The sequence below is a fragment of the Raphanus sativus genome, chromosome 2, assembly GCF_000801105.2.
Source record: "Raphanus sativus cultivar WK10039 chromosome 2, ASM80110v3, whole genome shotgun sequence".
In the NCBI taxonomy this organism is placed as follows: domain Eukaryota; kingdom Viridiplantae; phylum Streptophyta; class Magnoliopsida; order Brassicales; family Brassicaceae; genus Raphanus; species Raphanus sativus.
In genome coordinates this window covers 24,733,004-24,753,598 of record NC_079512.1, presented here as the reverse complement: position 1 = coordinate 24,753,598, position 20,595 = coordinate 24,733,004, and the positions used below count along the sequence as shown (strand labels likewise).

The window sequence follows — 20,595 nt, the reverse complement described above, 5'->3', positions numbered from 1 at the left end:
GAGTTTTATTACATAGGATTCAACGAAGATGAACTGAAAATCGAAGCACAGTATCAAGAGCTAGAGGAAGAACGCTATTATTAACATTAAAAGAATTTACATTCATGTTCATTAGGCTTGCATACACGGATGTGTTTACACCAAATGAGTTTGATCTTTTTTTTGTCACTATCTTGAAACGTAGACCCTGTAAACTAAACCGATAATTCCGTATACATATGGTCAACAAATGATGATTGTTTTTTTACGCTAAACTGTTTATCACTATATTCACATATGTGCTATATAAATGAGTTTTGAACTATTGAAGATTCTATTCAAGAACTTAATGTGTTCCAAAGGTTCGCTATTCATCCGGTTACAAATCCATCTTCACCCATTGAAAACAATCCATTACAAATGTAACAAAAAAAGTCATAGATTTCTCGTGCATTCTATTGCCCAAATGAAAACTTTTATCTGCGAATGAAGTGATGAGTGACTTGCATGCATATTTCTCGTTCCCATTAAACCATCAAATCTTTCCAGTATATTATACCATCCTTGTACTGAAAAATTATCAAGTTTTTCCGTGATATATCCGTAAATACTATATACGTAAATACTATATGGGATAATCTATCACTGCTACTATTAACGAGTTTGATCTATTCTATGTGTGAGAATTCTCTACCTCAGTCCAACGTAACAACTATATTTCTGCCAATTTGAAACCATCTCTCCGAGCAATATCCAAATTCGAGAGATACTCCCCCAAGTCGAAATTATCGCTGCCAAATGAGTTCCATCTAGTAAATCAATATACATTTGTAACTTTTTTGTTTATAGTGTTTTCATGTATTTAGTTAATTTTATTTTGACAAAGAACAATGCAACCAATTACATTTTTAGTATTTACCATTTGTATTTAAAATAATAAGTAAATTATATTTTAATGTTACTTTTGAGGGGAAATTATTTTTTAATATGTGTAATCATATAATATGAAATTGGAGTATTTAATAAAGGAGCAACCCGAACTTTCGTCTGACTTTGCCTTGAGGTTTACAATCAAATCACAGGGGAAAGTTTCCAGTCGGTTAGAAAATGTGAGTACTTGCATCGCAGCGCTCTTAACTTTTCTATTGTTAAAGTTTGTATTGTCTACTACAAGTTGGAAGATTTTAAGAGTGTTTTACAGTTCAAAAAATTATTATTGAACTAGGGACTTCCATCGGGTTATTTACGCAAACTGTGGAGATTTTCAATTGTTTGGACATTTGGATCTTTAGGGGAAAATAAAATACATGCCGACTAATTCTGTAAAGTCAAAACTTCCATCTCCGGGCCGGGTCACTATTTGCTATGCCTAGTTTTTAGGATTATAGTATGATAAATTACAAATTTGTTTTTAAAAAAGATGTAGCAGCAAAAGAAAAGATCGATTAATTGAAAAAAGTAACCGATCAAGCAATTCTTCACGCAGCCATAAAACGATTTTGGCAACTGGGAAAAAGAGAGAAATCGATATTCGATTCACTCGGCAAAAAGTTGCCTTTGTATTTAAAAATATAATAGATTACATTATGTGACAAACCCAAAAGTTGGATAGATTTTAAGAGTGTTTTACAGTAAAAAAAATATTATTGATAATGGGCCTTCCATTGGGTTATTTACACAAACTTTGGAGCTTTTTAATTGTTGAACATTTGAATTCTTTAGGCCCAAATCAAATACAGTAAAATCAAAACATCTATTCAGGGCCGGAAGAGTATTTATTATTTATAGTTTTTAGGATTACAATATGTTAAATCACAAATTTGTATTTTTTTAAAAACAATGTGGCAGCAAAAGAAAAGATCGATTATATTGAAAAATTCATAACCTATCTAAGTATTCTTCAAGCAGCCATAATGATTTTGGCAACTGGGAAAAAGAGAGATATCGATATTCGATTCACTCGGCAAAAAGTTGCCTTCGTATTTAAAACAATAATGGAATACATTACAATGTAACAAAAACCATAAAACAATTACATATCAAATTATACAGGTGAAAAAGGAGAGCATACGGCTATAATGACTTCCGGAAAATCAAACGATATAATAACAAATTCCAATTTAAACAAAAAAGAATATTTCCCATCAGAGTAACTATGACAATATAGCATCATATGAATATGATTTAATCAATCAGATCCATAGCTTTTAATAAGTAATCCTCACTAGGAAATTTTATGTTAAAAACTGGTACTACTAATAAAAACAAATAGCCTCAGATTCATAAATTCAATAGTAACGTCATGACTTTGATCAGGACAAGCCTACGAAAATCATCACCGGCAGTTAACCAAAATATTGTTTTTCTTCAAGAAAAAAAAGTAAAATATATCATTCTTCCTACGCTGCAGCGTATAGTAATCTGACGCTGCAGACCAGCGTGTAAGTTGAGTTTATCTCGCTTCAATATGAACGAGCCGATGAGGAACTTCAATAAGAATCCAATCAGCCAGAGAATGAAGCTTTAACATCCCAAAAATAAATAACAAAAAAATTGAATTCAAATCCTCTAAAATTCTGGAAGAAAAAAACAAAATAAATCAAAAACAGATTGAATTTTCAGCTAAATCAAAGAAGATAAGATATCAAATTTAGTTGTAATATGAAAAAGATGATGAAGGAAGAAGCGATTATATACAACTTCCTCGTGACGGCGATGAGTTCCATTAGGGTTACCATCGGACTGTCACACGCATAGCTCTCTAATCTAATTAAATGAAATGGGTTTTATTACTGCAGGCCCATGTTTCCAATTATAGGCCTCAGCCCATCTTGCCCTTGTGCTTTATCAGATGTCGTTTATGTCACAACGAAGCGGGTCATTTTTTGGGTTTGATCGGGTGCACAATCTGGTTTACTACGGTTCGGTTTTGGTTATTGGATTTATAAAATAATCAAACCAAACGATTTACACACTTCCAACCAATAAAATGATCTGATAACTTGCACTAACCCATTGGACTTTTCTTTTTCTTTGTTTTTTTTTTCTGAATTATTTTTCCTTTTTTGAATTTTCTCCACGTCTCGTTTACCACGTTACAACCACATCATCATCAGTTTCCTATGGCTTTTTTCTTATTTACAAATGAGCCAATAGGATACGGTTCCACGTATCGGGCAATCCAGGGAGGCACCAATGTATGCAATCAGCGTGACGCATAGGATCAGCCCTCTCCTCAGCCGTTAGCATCTTGCCCCCTGTCTCCGTGTAGACGGATGTGTGCGCGTCGATGCGGTACTCGGAGAGCTGCGTAATGTTAATGACTGTCACGTGCGTGGCCATGTGCTTCACGACGCTTGAAACCACTTTCATCAGCTCCTTGCTGGAGCCAGTCCCCCAAAAGCTCTTATCTTTTACTGGCTCCGTCTCGTTGAAACACTTCGGCCCGTTTGGCTTCCCCCAATCCGCACTCCTGCACGTTTCACACAAACATTACTTTACGGTTAATCACAAAAATACAGATTGTTTTATTATGTTAGAATCATTTCTATATATATTAACCATTGTTTGTGATAATTCGACATGCCAGAGCTTCGGTACAGACTGCAAGAAACTGATTGCTATGATCAAGGAGCCTTACGCTTGGCCAAGCTTTGCCACGGAATTGAAGAGGATAGAAACGGTATTGATATACTTCCCGAATTTCAACATCTCTTATGTTTCTCGAGCGCGCAATCAATTTTCAGATTTTTTAGCTAATACAGCTAGATCCTTCTATAAGAAATTATTTTTTATTGGTTATTCTATTTCGGTCTGGTCAGCAGATCACCTCAAGTTTGAGCAATAGAATAACCGTAAAAAAAAAAACCATTGTTTGTGATATTGATGTGTTTGCATTACGCATTTACGTCTGCAACCGCTGATATTTATTAAATTGTTTTTAAAAAAAAAACTAAGCACCTAAATAATTAAGACTAGATGTGTTTTACCTAGAATGAGTAGGAGACATGGTGGTGAAGAAGACTTTGGTCTTGTTAGAGTCAACGGTAGAGTCAACCCAATTAGCCCATGTCTTGAGACCTAGCCTGTAAGCCACTGCTGTGTCCAAAGCCTCCGCACCTCTCTCCCCATTTCCAAACGAACCCCACAAAGCTTTCATTCTGATTCCACTCATCCACCAAACATAAGTGTTGAAAACTAGAATGTCAGCTCCTTCCCAATGCTTGGATCGATCTTTCACTGAATCCACTTTCACTATCCTTTTCTTCAAATCCAAAATCACAGGCAAATCCGTGTTCGATTCCACAATATACGGTGCCCAGTAGAACTCTATACTCGCATTGTATTCCTATAATTAAAAGAGGAGAAGATTAAAATTCTAAGCTTTGCTTGCTATACAAGGTACATATGTGACCTAACAAGGTTTACGCAGTTACAAACGTACGTACCTTTGCTTTAAATACAAAGTATTTTTGGTCAAGCTTCATTGATTTTTCTCCTTCGGGTATAATTGATTCAACCAAACACACGAACGATTCCCATTGGCTTCGTTGTAACGAATCTCCGACAAAGAGTAATCTTTTTCCTCTCAGTTTATTCATTGCTAACTTCGCGCTAAATCTTTTTCAAGAATCAAGACGAAAGAAAAATTAGAGATTCTGACTTAAAGCCATAGTTAATTAACCTGACTAAATAGGCTTTGGAGTATATCTAGTTACCGTGGGATAGTACAATCATCAGGCTGCCATTCCCATCGAAGATAATCAGTTTCTGGTCTTCCGTTTTTCGTACATGAGAATTGACGGTCGATGTATGGACATGACTCATCGGTGTAGAGTGGCTCAGCTGAGCTATTGTAAACCCATTTCCCGGCTGCAACATTACACTCTTCTGGATCGAATTCGAATCTGTCGTCCACCACATCCATATTTTGTGATCTCTCCTCCCTTATTTTCTCCTCTGCTACTTTTTCTTCTCGAACTTTCTCCTCTTGAATTCTCTCCTCTGTCCAACAAGAAAAAAAACAGGAAAAACAAAACTGTAAGATTACTTGTACCCCAAGACAAAAAAAAATCATGCGATTACTTGCGCGGCAAGAGAATCAGGCAAAGACAGAGTTTGAGAAATGGTTTCCCGTATATTCTTACTAGGTTTCGAGCTAATGTCTTTCCTAGGACAAGACTTCAACTTGAGGACATTAGAAGACGAAGTGGAAGAGGACATCAAGCTGATTCTTTCGGTGTATAAGAGAACAATGAACATAAAACCACAGAGAACGAGAACGATGATGGAGAGAGGAATCTTGGCTCCTCTGCTAGGAACCAAGAAGCTCATAGTGGCAATTCCGTTAATTTTTCTGTGGAAAACGTGTCGGGTTAGGAAATTAAAGAGGGAGTGTTTAGTTTATATTTGGGAAATTAAGGATTGAGTAGGAGTGAAGCTAAAGTCATGTTTGGATGTGTTCCCTCCCATCTTTTTCCTAATTTAATAAACATGCGGTTAGGGAGGTTAAGCTTTGATATGATTGGGTTTTTTTTCTATTGATTATAATCTGTAAACGTGAATTGCACATTGTCATCCATTACGTCATTTTCGCCATAGAATAGATCCTTATGACGTCTTCCGTTTGATTGTATCTTTTCATCGAGTATTTTTTATGTACTGTCATCATATTAGAGTTCATGTTTGATACTGAAAAGAAAAAAAATTAGTGTCAAACTTAAACATACATCTTTGGAAAAACATGACTTCCATGAAAATTGACACGCACGGAAGTTATGAAAGAAAATGTCAATTTGATTAGGAGGGTTAATCAATGGCTAATCAATAATCATTCTTAAAATGTCGTTTCAAGTGAGGACCATATAGTTGACGAATTGCTATCTTGGCCATCGTCAGCAGCTTAAATGGAGAAAACATATAATCCAATTTGTCAATGGCACATGAAAACGAAATGAACATACACCAACAATAGCTGGTGTTGCTTGTAAAACCATCAATAGTTTCTTTTAGCTATTTTAGTTTTGATGATAATTAAATCAGTTACGAAAGGCAAACACACAAATCATGAGGTTTCTACTTTCGCAATTAATAATGCACATAGTGGGAAATGTTGCAACATACTTTTCGTCATTGGTCTTGTTTAAGATTAGAATGAACACACAAAATTAAGGTATAAAAAATGGAGATGCGGGGTATCGATCCCCGTACCTCTCGCATGCTAAGCGAGCGCTCTACCATCTGAGCTACATCCCCAACGTTGATAGTCATTAGAAACTCTTTCATTTTTCAAGAACGAACCACAAGTTGTTTCCATATATTTGAGCTAATAATGGGATTTTTGATATTCTAGAAGATTGGGGCATTTCCATCGAATAGATAGTTCGAACTTCACATGTGAAATTGTTTGAAATTACGACGATGAGTAATATATGAGAAACAAATAGTAAATGCATACGTCTAACTCTTAAGGAGACTCTTTCTTTTTGACAAAAACTCTTCAAGGATACTGAATTTTTGAGAAAACAAATGTTACCATATACTATATATCGGCAGTGCTAAACTATCTATATTGTGAAAAAAACCACGAGAAGCTAAAAAATCAAGCCATTTTTACTTGAATCGGTTATTTGTGAGGCTGTGAGCTAGTTACGGTAGCCTAAGACTACTCAAGCTTGATGTTTATCATGACAAACCTGTACGAGTATGCTTTGTATGATAGTCAAACAACGTTGCGCGTTAGTCCGAATTCTGTTTTCCACACATACGTACGAATATAAGATTCAAAGCTACTCAGTGGCGAGAGCCTATGTACATTTTGGGTGGGCAGTTGCTCCATATGATATTTCTAAGTTTTGTAATTGTGTACCAGTTTTTAATAATGTCTCTGTCTATATTTTAAATTGTACATTGGTATTAAATTTTTGCCCCATATGAAAACAGCTTCTAGATCGGCCACTAAAAATACTCGTTTGCATTCATTTCTTCTCAAATTTGATATGGAAGACTTTCATGTTCTAACTCGACAGGAGCTTCATATTAGGAATAAAACAAAAGTATTAGGAAGCATCTGAAATTGTACATGCACGACTTTCACGTTCTAATCAGGACTCGTATTGGGTAGGTTTTGTCCCTTGGTTACGTAATATAGTTGATTTTGCATAATTATTACCCTGCCTGTTGTTTGCTAAAGCACTATTTAAAATCATTATAATATTCTAAATATTTAATAATATTCTAAATATTTATTGAGAAATAACTACTTAAATAAACTATTTTAATAATTTCAGTATGAACATTAGTTTTCTTTTTTGGAATACATGTATCATGTATGAACATTAGGTTATACTGCTAACTCTTTCACTATGCCAAACAATATACCAAGTTTTGTATTTTGGTTTTCTGATTAATGTTTGTTAACTTATGAAATCCAAACGTATGAAAATTTTACTTCAATACACATTTACGTAAAATTTATGATGAATTGTTATTTGCTTTTCATTTTTATTTGTAGATGAGATATTAATTTACTTCTCAAAAAGAAAAAGGTACTAGTGTTAATTTGGAGACTTGCGTAGAAGAAAGAGACACATGTGCATTGGTCGATCGAGAGAGCTGATAAGCTTGGCAAGTCTCATCGTGGCAATCTTTTCACGCGCGTCAGAGAATTATTTAGATTAGTCTCTTTTTCCTGTGTGAACTAAGCGACCAAACTGCTTTCTACTTCAGCTTTGAAAATGACGCCACGCAGATAAAAACTTATCGTGTTTTTAATTTGAAATATGTGTAAAAAGGAAAAGCAGAAAGGTATGTGTAAATATTTTATACCATCTTTTTTCTTTTTTATAACACTTCGAATTTGAATATGGAATCTTTCACCTCACAAAATAAATAGTTAGATGGTAAAGCGGTAAAAGCTCTGGTTTTAAAGAAAAAAGAAACTAAATTTGAGATTTCTTGAAAACATGTCAATTAGCATCATATCCTAAAAAGACCACAAAAATACTATTTTGTTTCACCCTTTATACATGTATTATACGACGAATACTTTTATTTTAAAAAAAAATCAAATTGATTTTTGAATTGGCCAAAGAATAGATCAAACAATAATATATATAGCTCCTTTATAATGAATAGTATTTGTTATCACGTACTTGGATTATCCATCATTTACACATAATTATCCATCATTGGAGCTTAATGTATCCAATCACACGCAGTTATTACATCAAGCTTGGTAACAAAAAAAATTATAATACCTTCAAGCTAATTCCTCTAAACCTCTAATGTTAGATTTATGCTTTTACAATAATAAAGTGAAATAATATGTTTGGAATAGGCCTTTTGTGACTTTATAGTATTCATCTTTTGAAGATTCTAACTACTATTTGAAAACTTGATCCCGCCAGTCTTGTATATATGAAAAGATTCGATTTTTTTTTTCGGTAAAATGTTAAAAAAAAAAGATTCGATATTATTGCTCAAATCATTATAATTATATATAATTGATCAACCTAATTGTTGTATCGTGCAGTGCACAATGAGAATCAAACTAGAGGACTCGATTAATTTTGTTAACATACTACCATTCTTGCTAACCATCTTTGTTACTTCTAAAAACAAAATGCCTTTCGTATAAACGTAAGTTTGAATATGACATAAATTACTAACATCTTAAGAAAATAAAGAATTATGAACGTCTAACAAAAAGCTAAACAATCATTCTATATTAGACTTATCTGCTATTATACATTTTAGTTTATATACGGTTCGAACAATACTTTAAAATGAAATTAAATTGACATTTGAATTTTCTTATCTCTTATAACTCAATCACATATGACACGCTAAAGCTTTAATTAAATCAACAAGAACAAAACTCGACCTGTTCAGAACTTAACTACGTGACTGAAAAAAAAATCTTCTATTGCATGACCTTTATTTTGAAATAACTGATAAGGTCATTATTAATTCCTGATATTTACAAAGGTTTCAAATATTATTTTCTTCCGTTGAGTTTGAAAGAAACAGATTCTTCTTCTATATCACTTTGGTTAGTATTACTTTACTGATCCTTGGCACTTTTCCCTTTACATATATTACTAATTTACTACTAACTATTAACAAACAAAAGAAACAGGACTATGAAATTGTGTCTTTTTTTTTGAACAACTATGAAATTGTGTCTTAAGTTAAATATAATGGTGGAATCATTAGTTTAAGACGTATGTTATTCACTGCAGAGCAACAACAACACATTTCTTTTCTAAAAAGAAACTGTGAATAAACTTAATATGAATAGTAATTAAAAAATCGGGAAAGAGCAGTAAATATATGAAGTGAGCCAATTTTTTTTTAATTTCAAGTTATTACAACATTTAACAAAATATAAATATTTGCTTAATCATATATAGTCTGCTATGATTTATCTAGTTGATGGGCCCTCACAAATAACAAGTAATGGTTTGTCCTTCTTGTCATTATAAATATCAACAAAGTCTCGCACATTCTCAGATATCAACACAACTCTTTCTACTCTTCCAACTTATCGCACATAACATCATCATCCATCAGCATGACCCAACGAGCCAACCCAAAGACTGGCTGCCTCACGGCGGTTGTCCGCCGTCTCTTATGTTCCGGCAGCCAACAAACTCACCCTTCCGACAACATTCTAGACTCCGACGAAACACTCCAGTTACTAAGCACTTACGAAGAAATCGAAGAGCCAAAGAAAGAGACAAAAACCGAAACCGAAACCCAAGAGGATGACGTCTCTCCTCACCCTCCTCCTCCAAACGTTGTAGCCAAACTCATGGGTCTAGATAACCCCGCACCGGGATCAAACCGGTTTAGGTACTTTGAAGATTCCGGTTCGGCTGTCGCACGGAGCAAATCGGTTAACTTCATGGACTATATCCTTAGAGTTAACGAGGAAGAAGAAGAAGAGGATGAGAAAGACGGTCGTCTCCAGTGCCGGAGAGTTAGAGCGTCGGTCTCCTTCCGAGAGATAGTCCCGACCTCGGCGAGATCGAGCTCGAACCAACAACAGAAGAAGCACGATTTCTTGCTGATGTATCTAGACAAGCTGGACGAGAAGAGGGAACTTGTCGGCTCATCGAGGTCTAAGAGGTTCGAGAAGGTATTAGAAGATTCCAAGAAGCAGGCATTGCCACCTCCGGAGAAGAAGAAGAAGGAGAACGAGAAAGTGGCCAAGAAGTTTAAAGACGAGCGGAGGAAAGTAGCCAAGAAGAAGAAGAGTGAGAGTCGCAGTGATCATGTTAACGGAGCTAAGAGAGTTCGATGGTTTCTCTCTCCGTCCAAGAGTAAGTCCTCCGAGAAGATGGCGCTTCTAGGAGGAGCTGAGTCTAAGAGCATTCCGGCGGATGAGTTTACCGGGAAGGTGACAGAGTCGCCGGAAAGTAAATCAAATGCGAGTCCTGTTTCGGTTCTTGATCGAGATCTTTATGATTATCTAATCCTTGATGATGACTACTACTTCTCAGGTGAGTCTACAAAGTTAATACTCCTTAATTATAATTTATTACTATGTATATATTCTAAGGCTTTTTAATTAGAATCTGAACGGGTTGCTGGCCTTCTTAAATCTCATTTGCTGGTAAATGTTTTAGTCAACATTTAAATCATTGAAATCACTTTATATATCGTAGACTATATTCAAAATTTGACTAGTGTGTGACAATAAGCTTCAACGTAAATTAATACAATTCCTAATTCGAACAAAGACAGTTTTGATTCAATGTTTGAACATTTTTTAACGACTAATTAATGTTTGAACACCTTTCTTGGTTTTACTGTAAAAAGCTGCATAAATGAGACTTTGTTATTGGGAGAAAAAATAAATGTGACTTTGTCAAGATTTTACCCACCTTCAAGAATTTTTATGTTTATCTTCCCCAAAAATATATTAAATCTTACTTTAATTTGAAAAAAACAGGAGATTCAGAAAGTGCATCGGAGTTGTCAACAAAGCAAGCAGAGACAACAGCAAAATCTTCATGTTCTTCATCACCAGCAAGAACAAGAACAAATACCAAGAAAGAAAACAATAATAACACCAACAGTGATTCTGAGGAGACAGAGTTTATCACAAAGCTAATGAATATGCTCTCAGATCTGTCTGAAGAAGACATGAAGTCTTCAACTTGGGTTTCTACTTCGTCAACCAAACCCGTTGACTATACTCAAGTTGAAGAATTTTGTGTTGAATTTGGTCAGGAGATTCTTGACCTTGTTATGGACCAGTTAGTTGATGAACTGTTGTATCTAGTTTGATTTTTACTTCTTAATCATCAGCCTATGTCGTTCTATCATATCTCATAATATATCCAGTCGTTAACCAGAGACTCACAAGTCACAACAGCCGTAATTATCATCATTTTATAATTCCTGAAATTGTTACGATGCATATAGTTTATGTTTCCTCTGAATCTATATTTGACCTTAAAATGAACTGCGAATGTTTAATTGGCAAAAAATAAATTAATGACGGAAATATCATACATTTGAATTTAAGATATAATGAAATATTTAATACGTATGATTTGTTTATTGCTGATCACACGATGACCAGATAGCACAAGGATAATCTTGATGACTCCTATAGTCACAGCTGATATTTCTATACGAAAGAAAGCTTTAATCACAAAGAATGAAATCAAATTTGATATATGAAACAATTTAAAATACATTACATGGTCCGAAAACAGTCATATCAGTTTATTCTGAAGTTTGCAGAACCCCGTAGCTTCGAAATACGTACTCTGTCTCCTTTATGTCTATTTCACATGCAAATTATGGTCTTCTTCTAACGTTACTCTTTTCTTGGGCACTCCTTCTAACGTTACTTCTTTGACGTTTTTTTTTGTTGTACGTTTCTACTTTTTTCGTTTGGGGTTCACATGTTATTTTCCCACTCTTAACTTATTTAAACTTCAAATTATAAAATATTTGACCTAGTCTACCAAAAGAATATATCTAGTAAAAATAAAGTAAGAAACCGCAAAAACGATATATGAGAGATCATGATCAATGGAGTCTCTTAAAACATCTCCAATAAGAAATTCTACCTATTAGGTAAAGCATTAGCAGAAACAGTAGCAATAAGCAGCAGAAGCAGTATGCAGCAGAAGCTGTATGCTATATTAGTTACAATCAAATTATATGATTGGCAAAGCTGTAGCATTTAAAATATTAAATGACCAAAATAGACATAATTAAAACTAAAGAATTAAAGAAAAAAGAAAAAGAACAAATGATCACGTACACAAGTTTTCCAGCAACTAAAAACAAATCACGTACACAAGTTTTCCAGCAACTAAAAACAATCTTATGAAAAACAAAGTAAGCTAAATTAATTAACTAATAGCGAGCATTCCAAATACTTTCTGCGATATGGTTACGTACTTCTGCCATGTAAGTATCTCCTGTAGGTTCATAACGCATGACTTCAACTTCTGCTGCATCTTCTATATTCGAACCGTTCAATTCTTGTTCTTCCATCCTTTCGTACTCATCAAAATCATCATCTTTTGTGGTTGAATCACGTATAAAATTATGAAGGGCCATTGTCGCAACGACTATTTTGCATTGCATCGGTAAGTTATAACGTGCCTCATTTTTCAGAATCCGCCACTTAGCTTTCCACACCCCAAACGAACGTTCGATCACTGAACGTAAAGACGAATGACGTTTGTTAAACCATTCACTTGCACTACTAGGTGGTCCATCACCCCACTGATGTGGGTGGTATCTTGTTCTACGGTATGGAGCTAAATATCCTTTTCTGTTTGGATATCCAGAATCAACAACAAAATATTTTCCTTCTGGAGGTGTCGGAAAAATGTGTCACTCTGCGCACAATAAGTAAGAACTTTTGTATCATGTGCTCTGCCTGGAGTCCCGACATACGCATATATGAACTTCATATCCAAGTTACAAATAGCAAGTACGTTCATTGAGGCAAATTGCTTTCTCACATTCCAAAATCTTTCTTTTTGATCACTTCTGACCCTTACTGACACATGAGTACCATCAAGAGCTCCAATACAATCACGAAAATGAGGCCAGAACCTTTTATTAGAGTATAGACGATTGCTTGTCTGATTAAACTCATCATGACAAGGCTTTAATATATCCTTGGAGAGAAGAAGGACAGCATCTAATACCTCCATAAATTTTCGGTTCACCGTCTCCTGACTACGCTGAAAGTTCTTAGCAATTTGTCGTTGTACTTCATCATGTCCAAGTGTTTCCAAAAACATTGCCACAGCCTCTTCTAATGAGCACTCACGTGACTCTTCTAGGTTATACTTGTTCCTTAAAGTATCACATAACTCTATAAAAGTTTCTTTATTCATTCGTACCGTTTCATAGCATTCTCTACCAGAACCATTAATCATCTGCATTGTATGACGCAATCCACGGCCTCGGTCTGTTCTCATCAACTGTCTATCACCGTAAGGATTAGGATATGCACTTTCGACCAACAATCGAATTACCATAAGTATGTTTTGATTACATACCATGGCAACTTCCTGAAAAACAAATATAATATACTAAAAAGTTAGCATACGACAAGTATATAACAACGTTACGTAAACATTAGAAAATAAAGAAGAAGCATACACAATATTCAAAGCAAACATCCAAATTAAAGCAAAAAACTCATATAAATTCAGAAAAACACCACGTCATGTGATACACATTTAAATTCATAAATCCAAAGCAAACACCAATTTAAATTCATAAATCCAAAGCAAACACCCAAGCTTAAAACACAGAGAAAATATAAAGCATCTAGTTCATTTTTCCAGTAACCCTTTCGAGATACTTTATTTTTTGTTTCTCATTCGGTAACGTCATAAAGATTTGACGTCCATTCTCGTTGCTAGCTAGGTAATCAAGAGATGCCCAGTACAGCTCACTTTCTTGGTCTAGGGTAGACAGCTTCAACAACTCCTCTGTGCATATAGCAGTATTAAATGGGTTAAAGGAGTCAAATGTTTGTCGACCTGCTGACCAAAACCTCTCTTGATTTTCTAACGTACTTGTGATACGGTCCCAATGATCTAAATTGGGCTTTTTCCGAGAAGATCTTATTCTGGAGGTTTTTTCTTGATGTGCTCTTTTGGAACTATGCGCCTGGTGAGTCTTTTGATTATCTTCAGGCATATTGATTGGAGATGATATCTCGTCATATTCTTCTTCAGATTCTATACGCTGAGGCAGTTGGCTCGGTCCTTCTTGATGTTGCCAACCTTCACTAACCGAGATTGTAACTTTAAGGTATAAAGAATCAAGGAGTGGAATATCACGCAACGGATGGACACGGAGTTTCGTGGCTTCTGGACATGCCTACAATGAACATAAATGTTTTAAGTTGATTAAAAATTGTAAAAAAAAAAAAATGAACCAGTAATTAGAGCTTATTAAAAAGTACCTTAATTAGCTGATCCCACCAATCTGCACTCATATCAATCTCACCAAATTCAGTGAAACCTAACCCAGTCGCATTCTTTGTGACACGTTTATATATATCATACTGCCTTCGTAGATGTTCAAGGCGACTTTTGAATTTCCCCCATGGTATATTCAAACCAAACCTGGTCAAAAATCCTGCTCGAATGTTTTGTCTTCCCATTTCATTAAAACATGTGCCTTTCCAATGTCCTTTGTCTTTTTCACCATTAGCTAATACTAACATCTCATGACTCATCTCATGTGTCCAAATAAATTTTGGCTAAAAATCCAGAGAAGCAATATATATAATTATACAAACAGCAATCAAAGAACAACGTAACATCAATTTAATGTATATATGTAGTCATACCTTACTCGTTGGTTGCTTACTCGATGGTTGCGTAGGATCTTGTGGGTTCGACATCGTTTCTGTTTTTCATAAATTATACAAAACTATTATATTTTAGTGTGCTTTAAAATATAAGAAACAAGAAAAATAACACAAGTTCATCGTGAAAATTAATAAAATAACATGTTAGAAAGCAACCACATGAACTATGACTAATGAAAATCATTGTTCTACGTTAGAAAAAAACTAGCACAGCTACCTTCTCATGTAAAACACAAGTTTTGAGTGAATAATAATCATATATGATCAATGAATTATATAAGCTAAAAACAACAACATACCTTACTTTCAATTTGAAGTTCTTGACGGCTTTTTTTTTGGCCGAGCACAGATCTTTGATTTCGTCTTTTTATAACAAAACTTACGTAACAGTTATGATTAGGGTTTTGAAAATATTATGGAATTATCTTCGCAAATTTTAGTTAAATATGTTAGGGCATTTTGGTAATTATCAATTATTAGGGTAGAATGCTCCTTTAAAAGCTTCATTAAAGAGCATTATCAAATGGAGCAGATAGAAGCCGCCAATGCTATTTCATATGCTTTAATTATTATTGTGATTGGATATAAGAGAGCTTTCAGCCCATCTAACTACGGTACCAATCAAGCTCTTAGAGTTCTAAACATCTATATATATGTAGTGGAGGATCTAGGAGTCAATTCAGACTAGACACATAATTCTATTTCATTATATTTAACTGTAAGGTTAGAAGAACATTACAAGAATTGATAGTGATTACAAAAGGAAAACTTTAAAAGAGATGAGGCACATGACCTTGTACGTCTTTACCTGCGTCTGCCACTGTATATGTGTATGTGTATAGTATATATATATACATATGTAGATGTTTAGAACCCCAATGGATAAAACTTTCCATTTGAGATATTTTTGGATGAAGTTTTTATTATAATATAAACTACGTTTCTTAATTTTTAATTAAAAAATTAAAAAATGTCTATTAAATAAGAATTATAGAAAACATTTTTTAGCTGAAAAATGTTAAATCATGCTATAAAAATTTCAAATGGGTCTTCCCCATTAATTATGCTCTGAAAGTTTGTACTTGTGGATCTTTTAGTGCTTACTAATTTAAAGGTTCGATTTCTATCCAATTGAGCTGATGGATCAAATGATGACCCCTCTTTATACACGAAATGGTATTAAAAGAAATAAAACGAACTATTGTGTGAACCCCCTAGGACACGGTTTTAACTGTGTGGCGATCTGCTTGGTATCTGTTTTTTTCTGCTAACATTCGGTAGCTGTCTCATGAAAAGCGAAGAAAAGAAAGAAATCAAATCCGTAACTCAAATAGCTGGCTTACGAAAATAGATTATATATGATCGCAAATAACGCGGTGAAGTGGGCCAATGTGACTTGAGAATAAAGACTTTTGTTTAGTTTTTGTTTATCGAGTGATTAAAAATTAAGAGGCATTCTTACTAGCAGACTATAAAGTAGCTAAAAAAAATACTAAACCAATTTGATTTTGAACACCTATAAGAAATTTACCTGAGCAAACAAGAAATTCAATCCAATCGAATCTGGTTGAGTTTCAAGTAAAAGAAGAAACATACCATGGACATATATCAAATTTTGATTTCTCGTTTTCAACTTCCAGTTACTCATATAAAGAAACAAAATTAGTTAGAATGACTTAAATGGGATTTAAGTAACTATTAAGGAACTAGCTATAATAATTAACCCATGCTTAAATAAAATAGAAAATTTTAGAAGCCTTGATGTTGATCATCATCGTGATCTCTGTTAAGCTGATTAAGCAAAACATCTATGAGAGTATCTCTCTTCTGAGCCCTAGCTTCTTCTCTCAGCCGCCTCTCATCCTCTCTCTCCATCCACCATCTCTCTGCGGCGGCTCTTTCCTCCTCTAGCTCCGCCATTCTCCTCTGCCACTCTTTCTCTCTCTTCTCCTTCTCTCTCGCCTTTATCTCCCATGCATCTCTCCATTCTTTCTCCATCTTCACCGTTTGCCTCATAAAGTCCTCCAACATTTCTTTTAATGTATTACCCGCGGTTTCAGCTTTGCTAGTGCCTTTTCCTTTTTTCGCACGTTTTTTTGGATTAGTAGAAGTACCAGTAGTAATCACTTCTGCATCTTTCTTGCGTGTCTCGACAAAAGACAATAATTCCTCGTTGATGTCTTGATTTAGCTCCTCAACATCTTCTTCTTCTTCGGATGAAAACTGATTATGTTTTCTCTTCGAAGAAGTTCTTGGTTCTGACCACAACATTCTTTGCATTCTTGCTGTGAAAATCGATTGGATCTCGTCGTAAAATAGGAACTTCTGCCTAATTGCTTCTGGCTCAGTCGTTTCACACACCTGTCCCATACATATTCAATATGTAATATGTGTAGTCAATATACACAAACTATATGTTTGTCATGCATGTGAATATAACAATAACATTACTGGCATACGCTGCACGTTTCTAGCCAAGTGACCGTATATATGTTTTTCATGCATGTAACTTAATATCATGCATGCTACTTTTGTTGCCTTGTATTTAACGTCGTATCTACATATGTAGGCGTATTCAATTATCATGTGACCAGTAAAACGTTTCTTAATAATTAAGGTCTTGCATCCGGTTACATATAACGATAATTGTTTTTTCTTTGTGGATTTATTAACACGAAATATTATTTAATTACTCACCAATTACCATGTGAAATATTAGTAGTGTTAATTATAAAAAAGAACATACTATAGTACTAATGTATAACGCGGATCAAATGTGAACATAATTAAGCCGTATCATGAAACTCACCATGAATTAAACGCATAAAAGTCTAATATCTAACTTGTTTCCACTAATGGCACGGTCTAAACAACCTACGAGATTAGGTTAAACTTATTAGTTGAAATATGTGTAATATAGTTCATCTATACATACACCACGCATAGACTAGCTAGGTGGTTAATATGCATACTCACCGCAAATGAAAGAATACATAAACCTTTTTTGTGCAAGAAAGAATATATACACAATCATAATTTTTAGAATGATATAGCATACTTCTAACCATGATGCATGCATATACTTGTAATAATGATCATAGAACAACCTCAACGGGTGTATGTATAATTGTATATTTAATTTAGTATATCTAGAGGGAATAACTAATAGATCGATAGTTAGAGGGGTAACCTTGTATCTAGAGACGAGGTTCTTCCACTTGCTCTTACACTGTTCCGCGCTCCGAGCAAAACCCTTGTCGGCCATTTTAGCGGCGACGACTTGCCAAAGTAGCTTAGTACGTGTGGCTTCCATGAAAGTCTGATCAAGCTCTTCTCTTATACCCAAAAGCTCCTTTGTCTCATCTATGCTCCACTGTGGGATTCTCTCACCTCCTCCTCCACCACCGAGATCCATCGCCGCCGGCGTGCTCTGCGGCGGTGGAGGGAGCTGTTGCTGTTGGATCAAGTGATGAAGCTGATGGTGGTGGTGAAAAGGGTTACGTCGGTCCATTACTGGGATCGAAGTCTTTGTGACGTCAAGAGAATAAGAGGCGTTTTCTAGGGTTACTTGTAAATAAAGAGAGGCGTCTTTGAAAGAGATGAGAAGACAGAGCTGAGAATATAGTTTTTTAATTAATTTATAAGGTGGTGTGAAAATAAGGTGTGAAATCGTCAAGTGACGATTGAAGTATAATTTTGTTTTTTTCTCTCTCATTTATATTATAAATACTAAAATAAACTGAATATACTAAGTTTTTTAAGCACACTAAAAGCTATATAGTTATTTAGCTGAATAAAATACAACACGAATATCTCTTTTCATTTAGTGAAAAGGACACACTTGCGTGATTAGAAAATAAAATAATAAAGTTCAGATGTGATTCAAGCAGCTAACCAGATAAAGCAAACTATTATCCCCTTCTGGAGTTTTAAGGTACCAAAATAGCAATCTCAAACAACTATGATAACTTTCATCAGTTAAATACAAAGTAAAAATTTCGACTTGTTATTACATTAAAATTAAAAAATCGAATAATATATTTTTCAAAAAAAAATCGAATAATATTTCTTTGGAAACCGATTCAGGTGGCACTGGCAACCCAATGCTAGGTTAATATTTAGTCACGCTTTTAGAATTTGATTGGTTGAAACACAGTGATTAGAGTACAAGAATTTACATATGTGTATGGTTGCATGTTAAATATTATTAAAAATTTGTATAAATGATATAATAGTTATAAATTGACGCATTTATGAGATTTTATGACTTGTTAACTATACGATACAACATCGGTTTAATATAATTTATAAATATTACATATTATAATATTATAAAAATATCAAAAGCAGATTATAATAGTTACCTAAGTATTATAATAACAATATGATGTTTATTTATTTGTTTTAGTTTATATGCAAGTTATCGTTTGGATAAAGTTTTTTTTTATTATATATGCAAGTTATCATTTGGATAAAATTTTTTTAGAGAGATCATATTCGGCTTTGGTGGATTAATCTATTAGTTCACAAGAAAATATGAAATGCCATATAAAATCAATATTAGCCAAGTGCTTGTGATAAAATACAGAAAAAACAGTGTTGTTACTCATTAGAGGGAGATATATTGATATAAGTTATAACAAACTGTTAGAGAAGTTTTCTTGTTGTCATGTAAATTATGCTAGTAGACACCTAACATTCCTTTTATATAAGAAAGTACTTAGCTTCTGAATAAAAAAGACTTATAATTAGCTAACCAATGTTATCGATATTAATTTTAAGACCATCTCCGATGGTATCCTATAATTTTTTTAATATTTTACTCTAAAATAAAATAATTATATTATAGAATTGAATTTGTTTCAATAATAGAGTTACTCTATTGTATAATGAAATATAGATGAATATTATTATTTTATAGAATAAAAAACAAAAAAATATATTCTATTCTATTATAGAGTAACTATATTATAGAGTAAACTATCAGAGAGAATCCAACTCTATATTAGAATTATTTAATTTTATAGTGAAATATTATAGAATATTATTGGAGATGTCTTAAAATATTCTGAAAGGAAAAAAATATAGTATTTATCAGAAAAGAATTAGTTGCCTAATTTCTAAAATAATATTAGATTATTTGCAACATGGTTTTATGAATATCTTTATTTTCTTTTGTCAAGACAAACCAAAATAAATCTACTAGTCAAAAAACAAGTATTTTTCATATTATTTTTGAATCCAGGGTGCAATTTTATATCTATCTTATTAAAACAGAAACATTACAACTTCTTCTAGGTGGATTTTAAAGTTGGACCTTATGTAATTAATGTTATATTAATCTACTTATTATTAGATATGTCTTTTTATAAATAATTAATATCAACTATTACCATAGTTTTTCACTTCTTACCTTATTATTATATTCACTGCGCATGTTTCCTTATATTGCATACATTAGACATGATTTTTATAAATAATTAATATCAACCATTACCATAGTATTTCACTTCTTACCTTATTATTATATCCACTATGCATGTTTCCTTATATTGCATACATTTTACTATAAGCTAGATACATCCACTAACATATTATACTATAAAATAGATTATTAATAACACATCTACTAACATATAATACTATACGACAAATTACTAATAATACAATATATTGTCTGTATTCATTAACTTATATCTATCAATATTAGCAATACTATGAAGACGACTAACTTTATACTTTGA

The 20,595-nt window shown here is 33.6% G+C and overlaps 3 protein-coding genes and 3 non-coding genes across 6 annotated transcripts; 1 reads left to right on the top strand and 5 right to left on the bottom strand.

Annotated features, from left to right (window-relative positions):
- Positions 1-1,397: 1,397 nt before the first annotated feature.
- Positions 1,398-1,537, bottom strand: LOC130508908 (small nucleolar RNA snoR144). Its single transcript, XR_008943092.1, has one exon. It is a non-coding gene; the product is annotated as a small nucleolar RNA snoR144 (small nucleolar RNA).
- Positions 1,538-1,816: 279 nt separating this feature from the next.
- LOC130508909 (small nucleolar RNA snoR144) lies at positions 1,817-1,957 on the bottom strand. Its single transcript, XR_008943093.1, has one exon. It is a non-coding gene; the product is annotated as a small nucleolar RNA snoR144 (small nucleolar RNA).
- Positions 1,958-2,955: 998 nt separating this feature from the next.
- Positions 2,956-5,362, bottom strand: LOC108840335 (protein trichome birefringence-like 3). Its single transcript, XM_018613168.2, has 5 exons — positions 5,127-5,362; positions 4,698-4,983; positions 4,428-4,599; positions 3,969-4,327; positions 2,956-3,451 (listed from the first exon to the last, which is right to left on the bottom strand). The coding sequence occupies exons 1-5, from the start codon at positions 5,311-5,313 to the stop codon at positions 3,118-3,120; spliced, it is 1,338 nt and encodes a 445-aa protein (XP_018468670.1). The 5' UTR covers positions 5,314-5,362; the 3' UTR covers positions 2,956-3,117.
- Positions 5,363-6,161: 799 nt separating this feature from the next.
- Positions 6,162-6,234, bottom strand: TRNAA-AGC (transfer RNA alanine (anticodon AGC)). Its single transcript has one exon. It is a non-coding gene; the product is annotated as a tRNA-Ala (tRNA).
- A 3,251-nt stretch (positions 6,235-9,485) lies between these two features.
- On the top strand, positions 9,486-11,341 carry LOC108826899 (uncharacterized). Its single transcript, XM_018600245.2, has 2 exons — positions 9,486-10,484; positions 10,937-11,341. The coding sequence occupies exons 1-2, from the start codon at positions 9,554-9,556 to the stop codon at positions 11,272-11,274; spliced, it is 1,269 nt and encodes a 422-aa protein (XP_018455747.1). The 5' UTR covers positions 9,486-9,553; the 3' UTR covers positions 11,275-11,341.
- A 5,118-nt stretch (positions 11,342-16,459) lies between these two features.
- Positions 16,460-18,477, bottom strand: LOC108840905 (trihelix transcription factor GT-3a). The gene is made up of 2 exons (XM_018613710.2): positions 18,042-18,477; positions 16,460-17,212 (listed from the first exon to the last, which is right to left on the bottom strand). The coding sequence occupies exons 1-2, from the start codon at positions 18,360-18,362 to the stop codon at positions 16,601-16,603; spliced, it is 933 nt and encodes a 310-aa protein (XP_018469212.1). The 5' UTR covers positions 18,363-18,477; the 3' UTR covers positions 16,460-16,600.
- Positions 18,478-20,595: the final 2,118 nt, after the last annotated feature.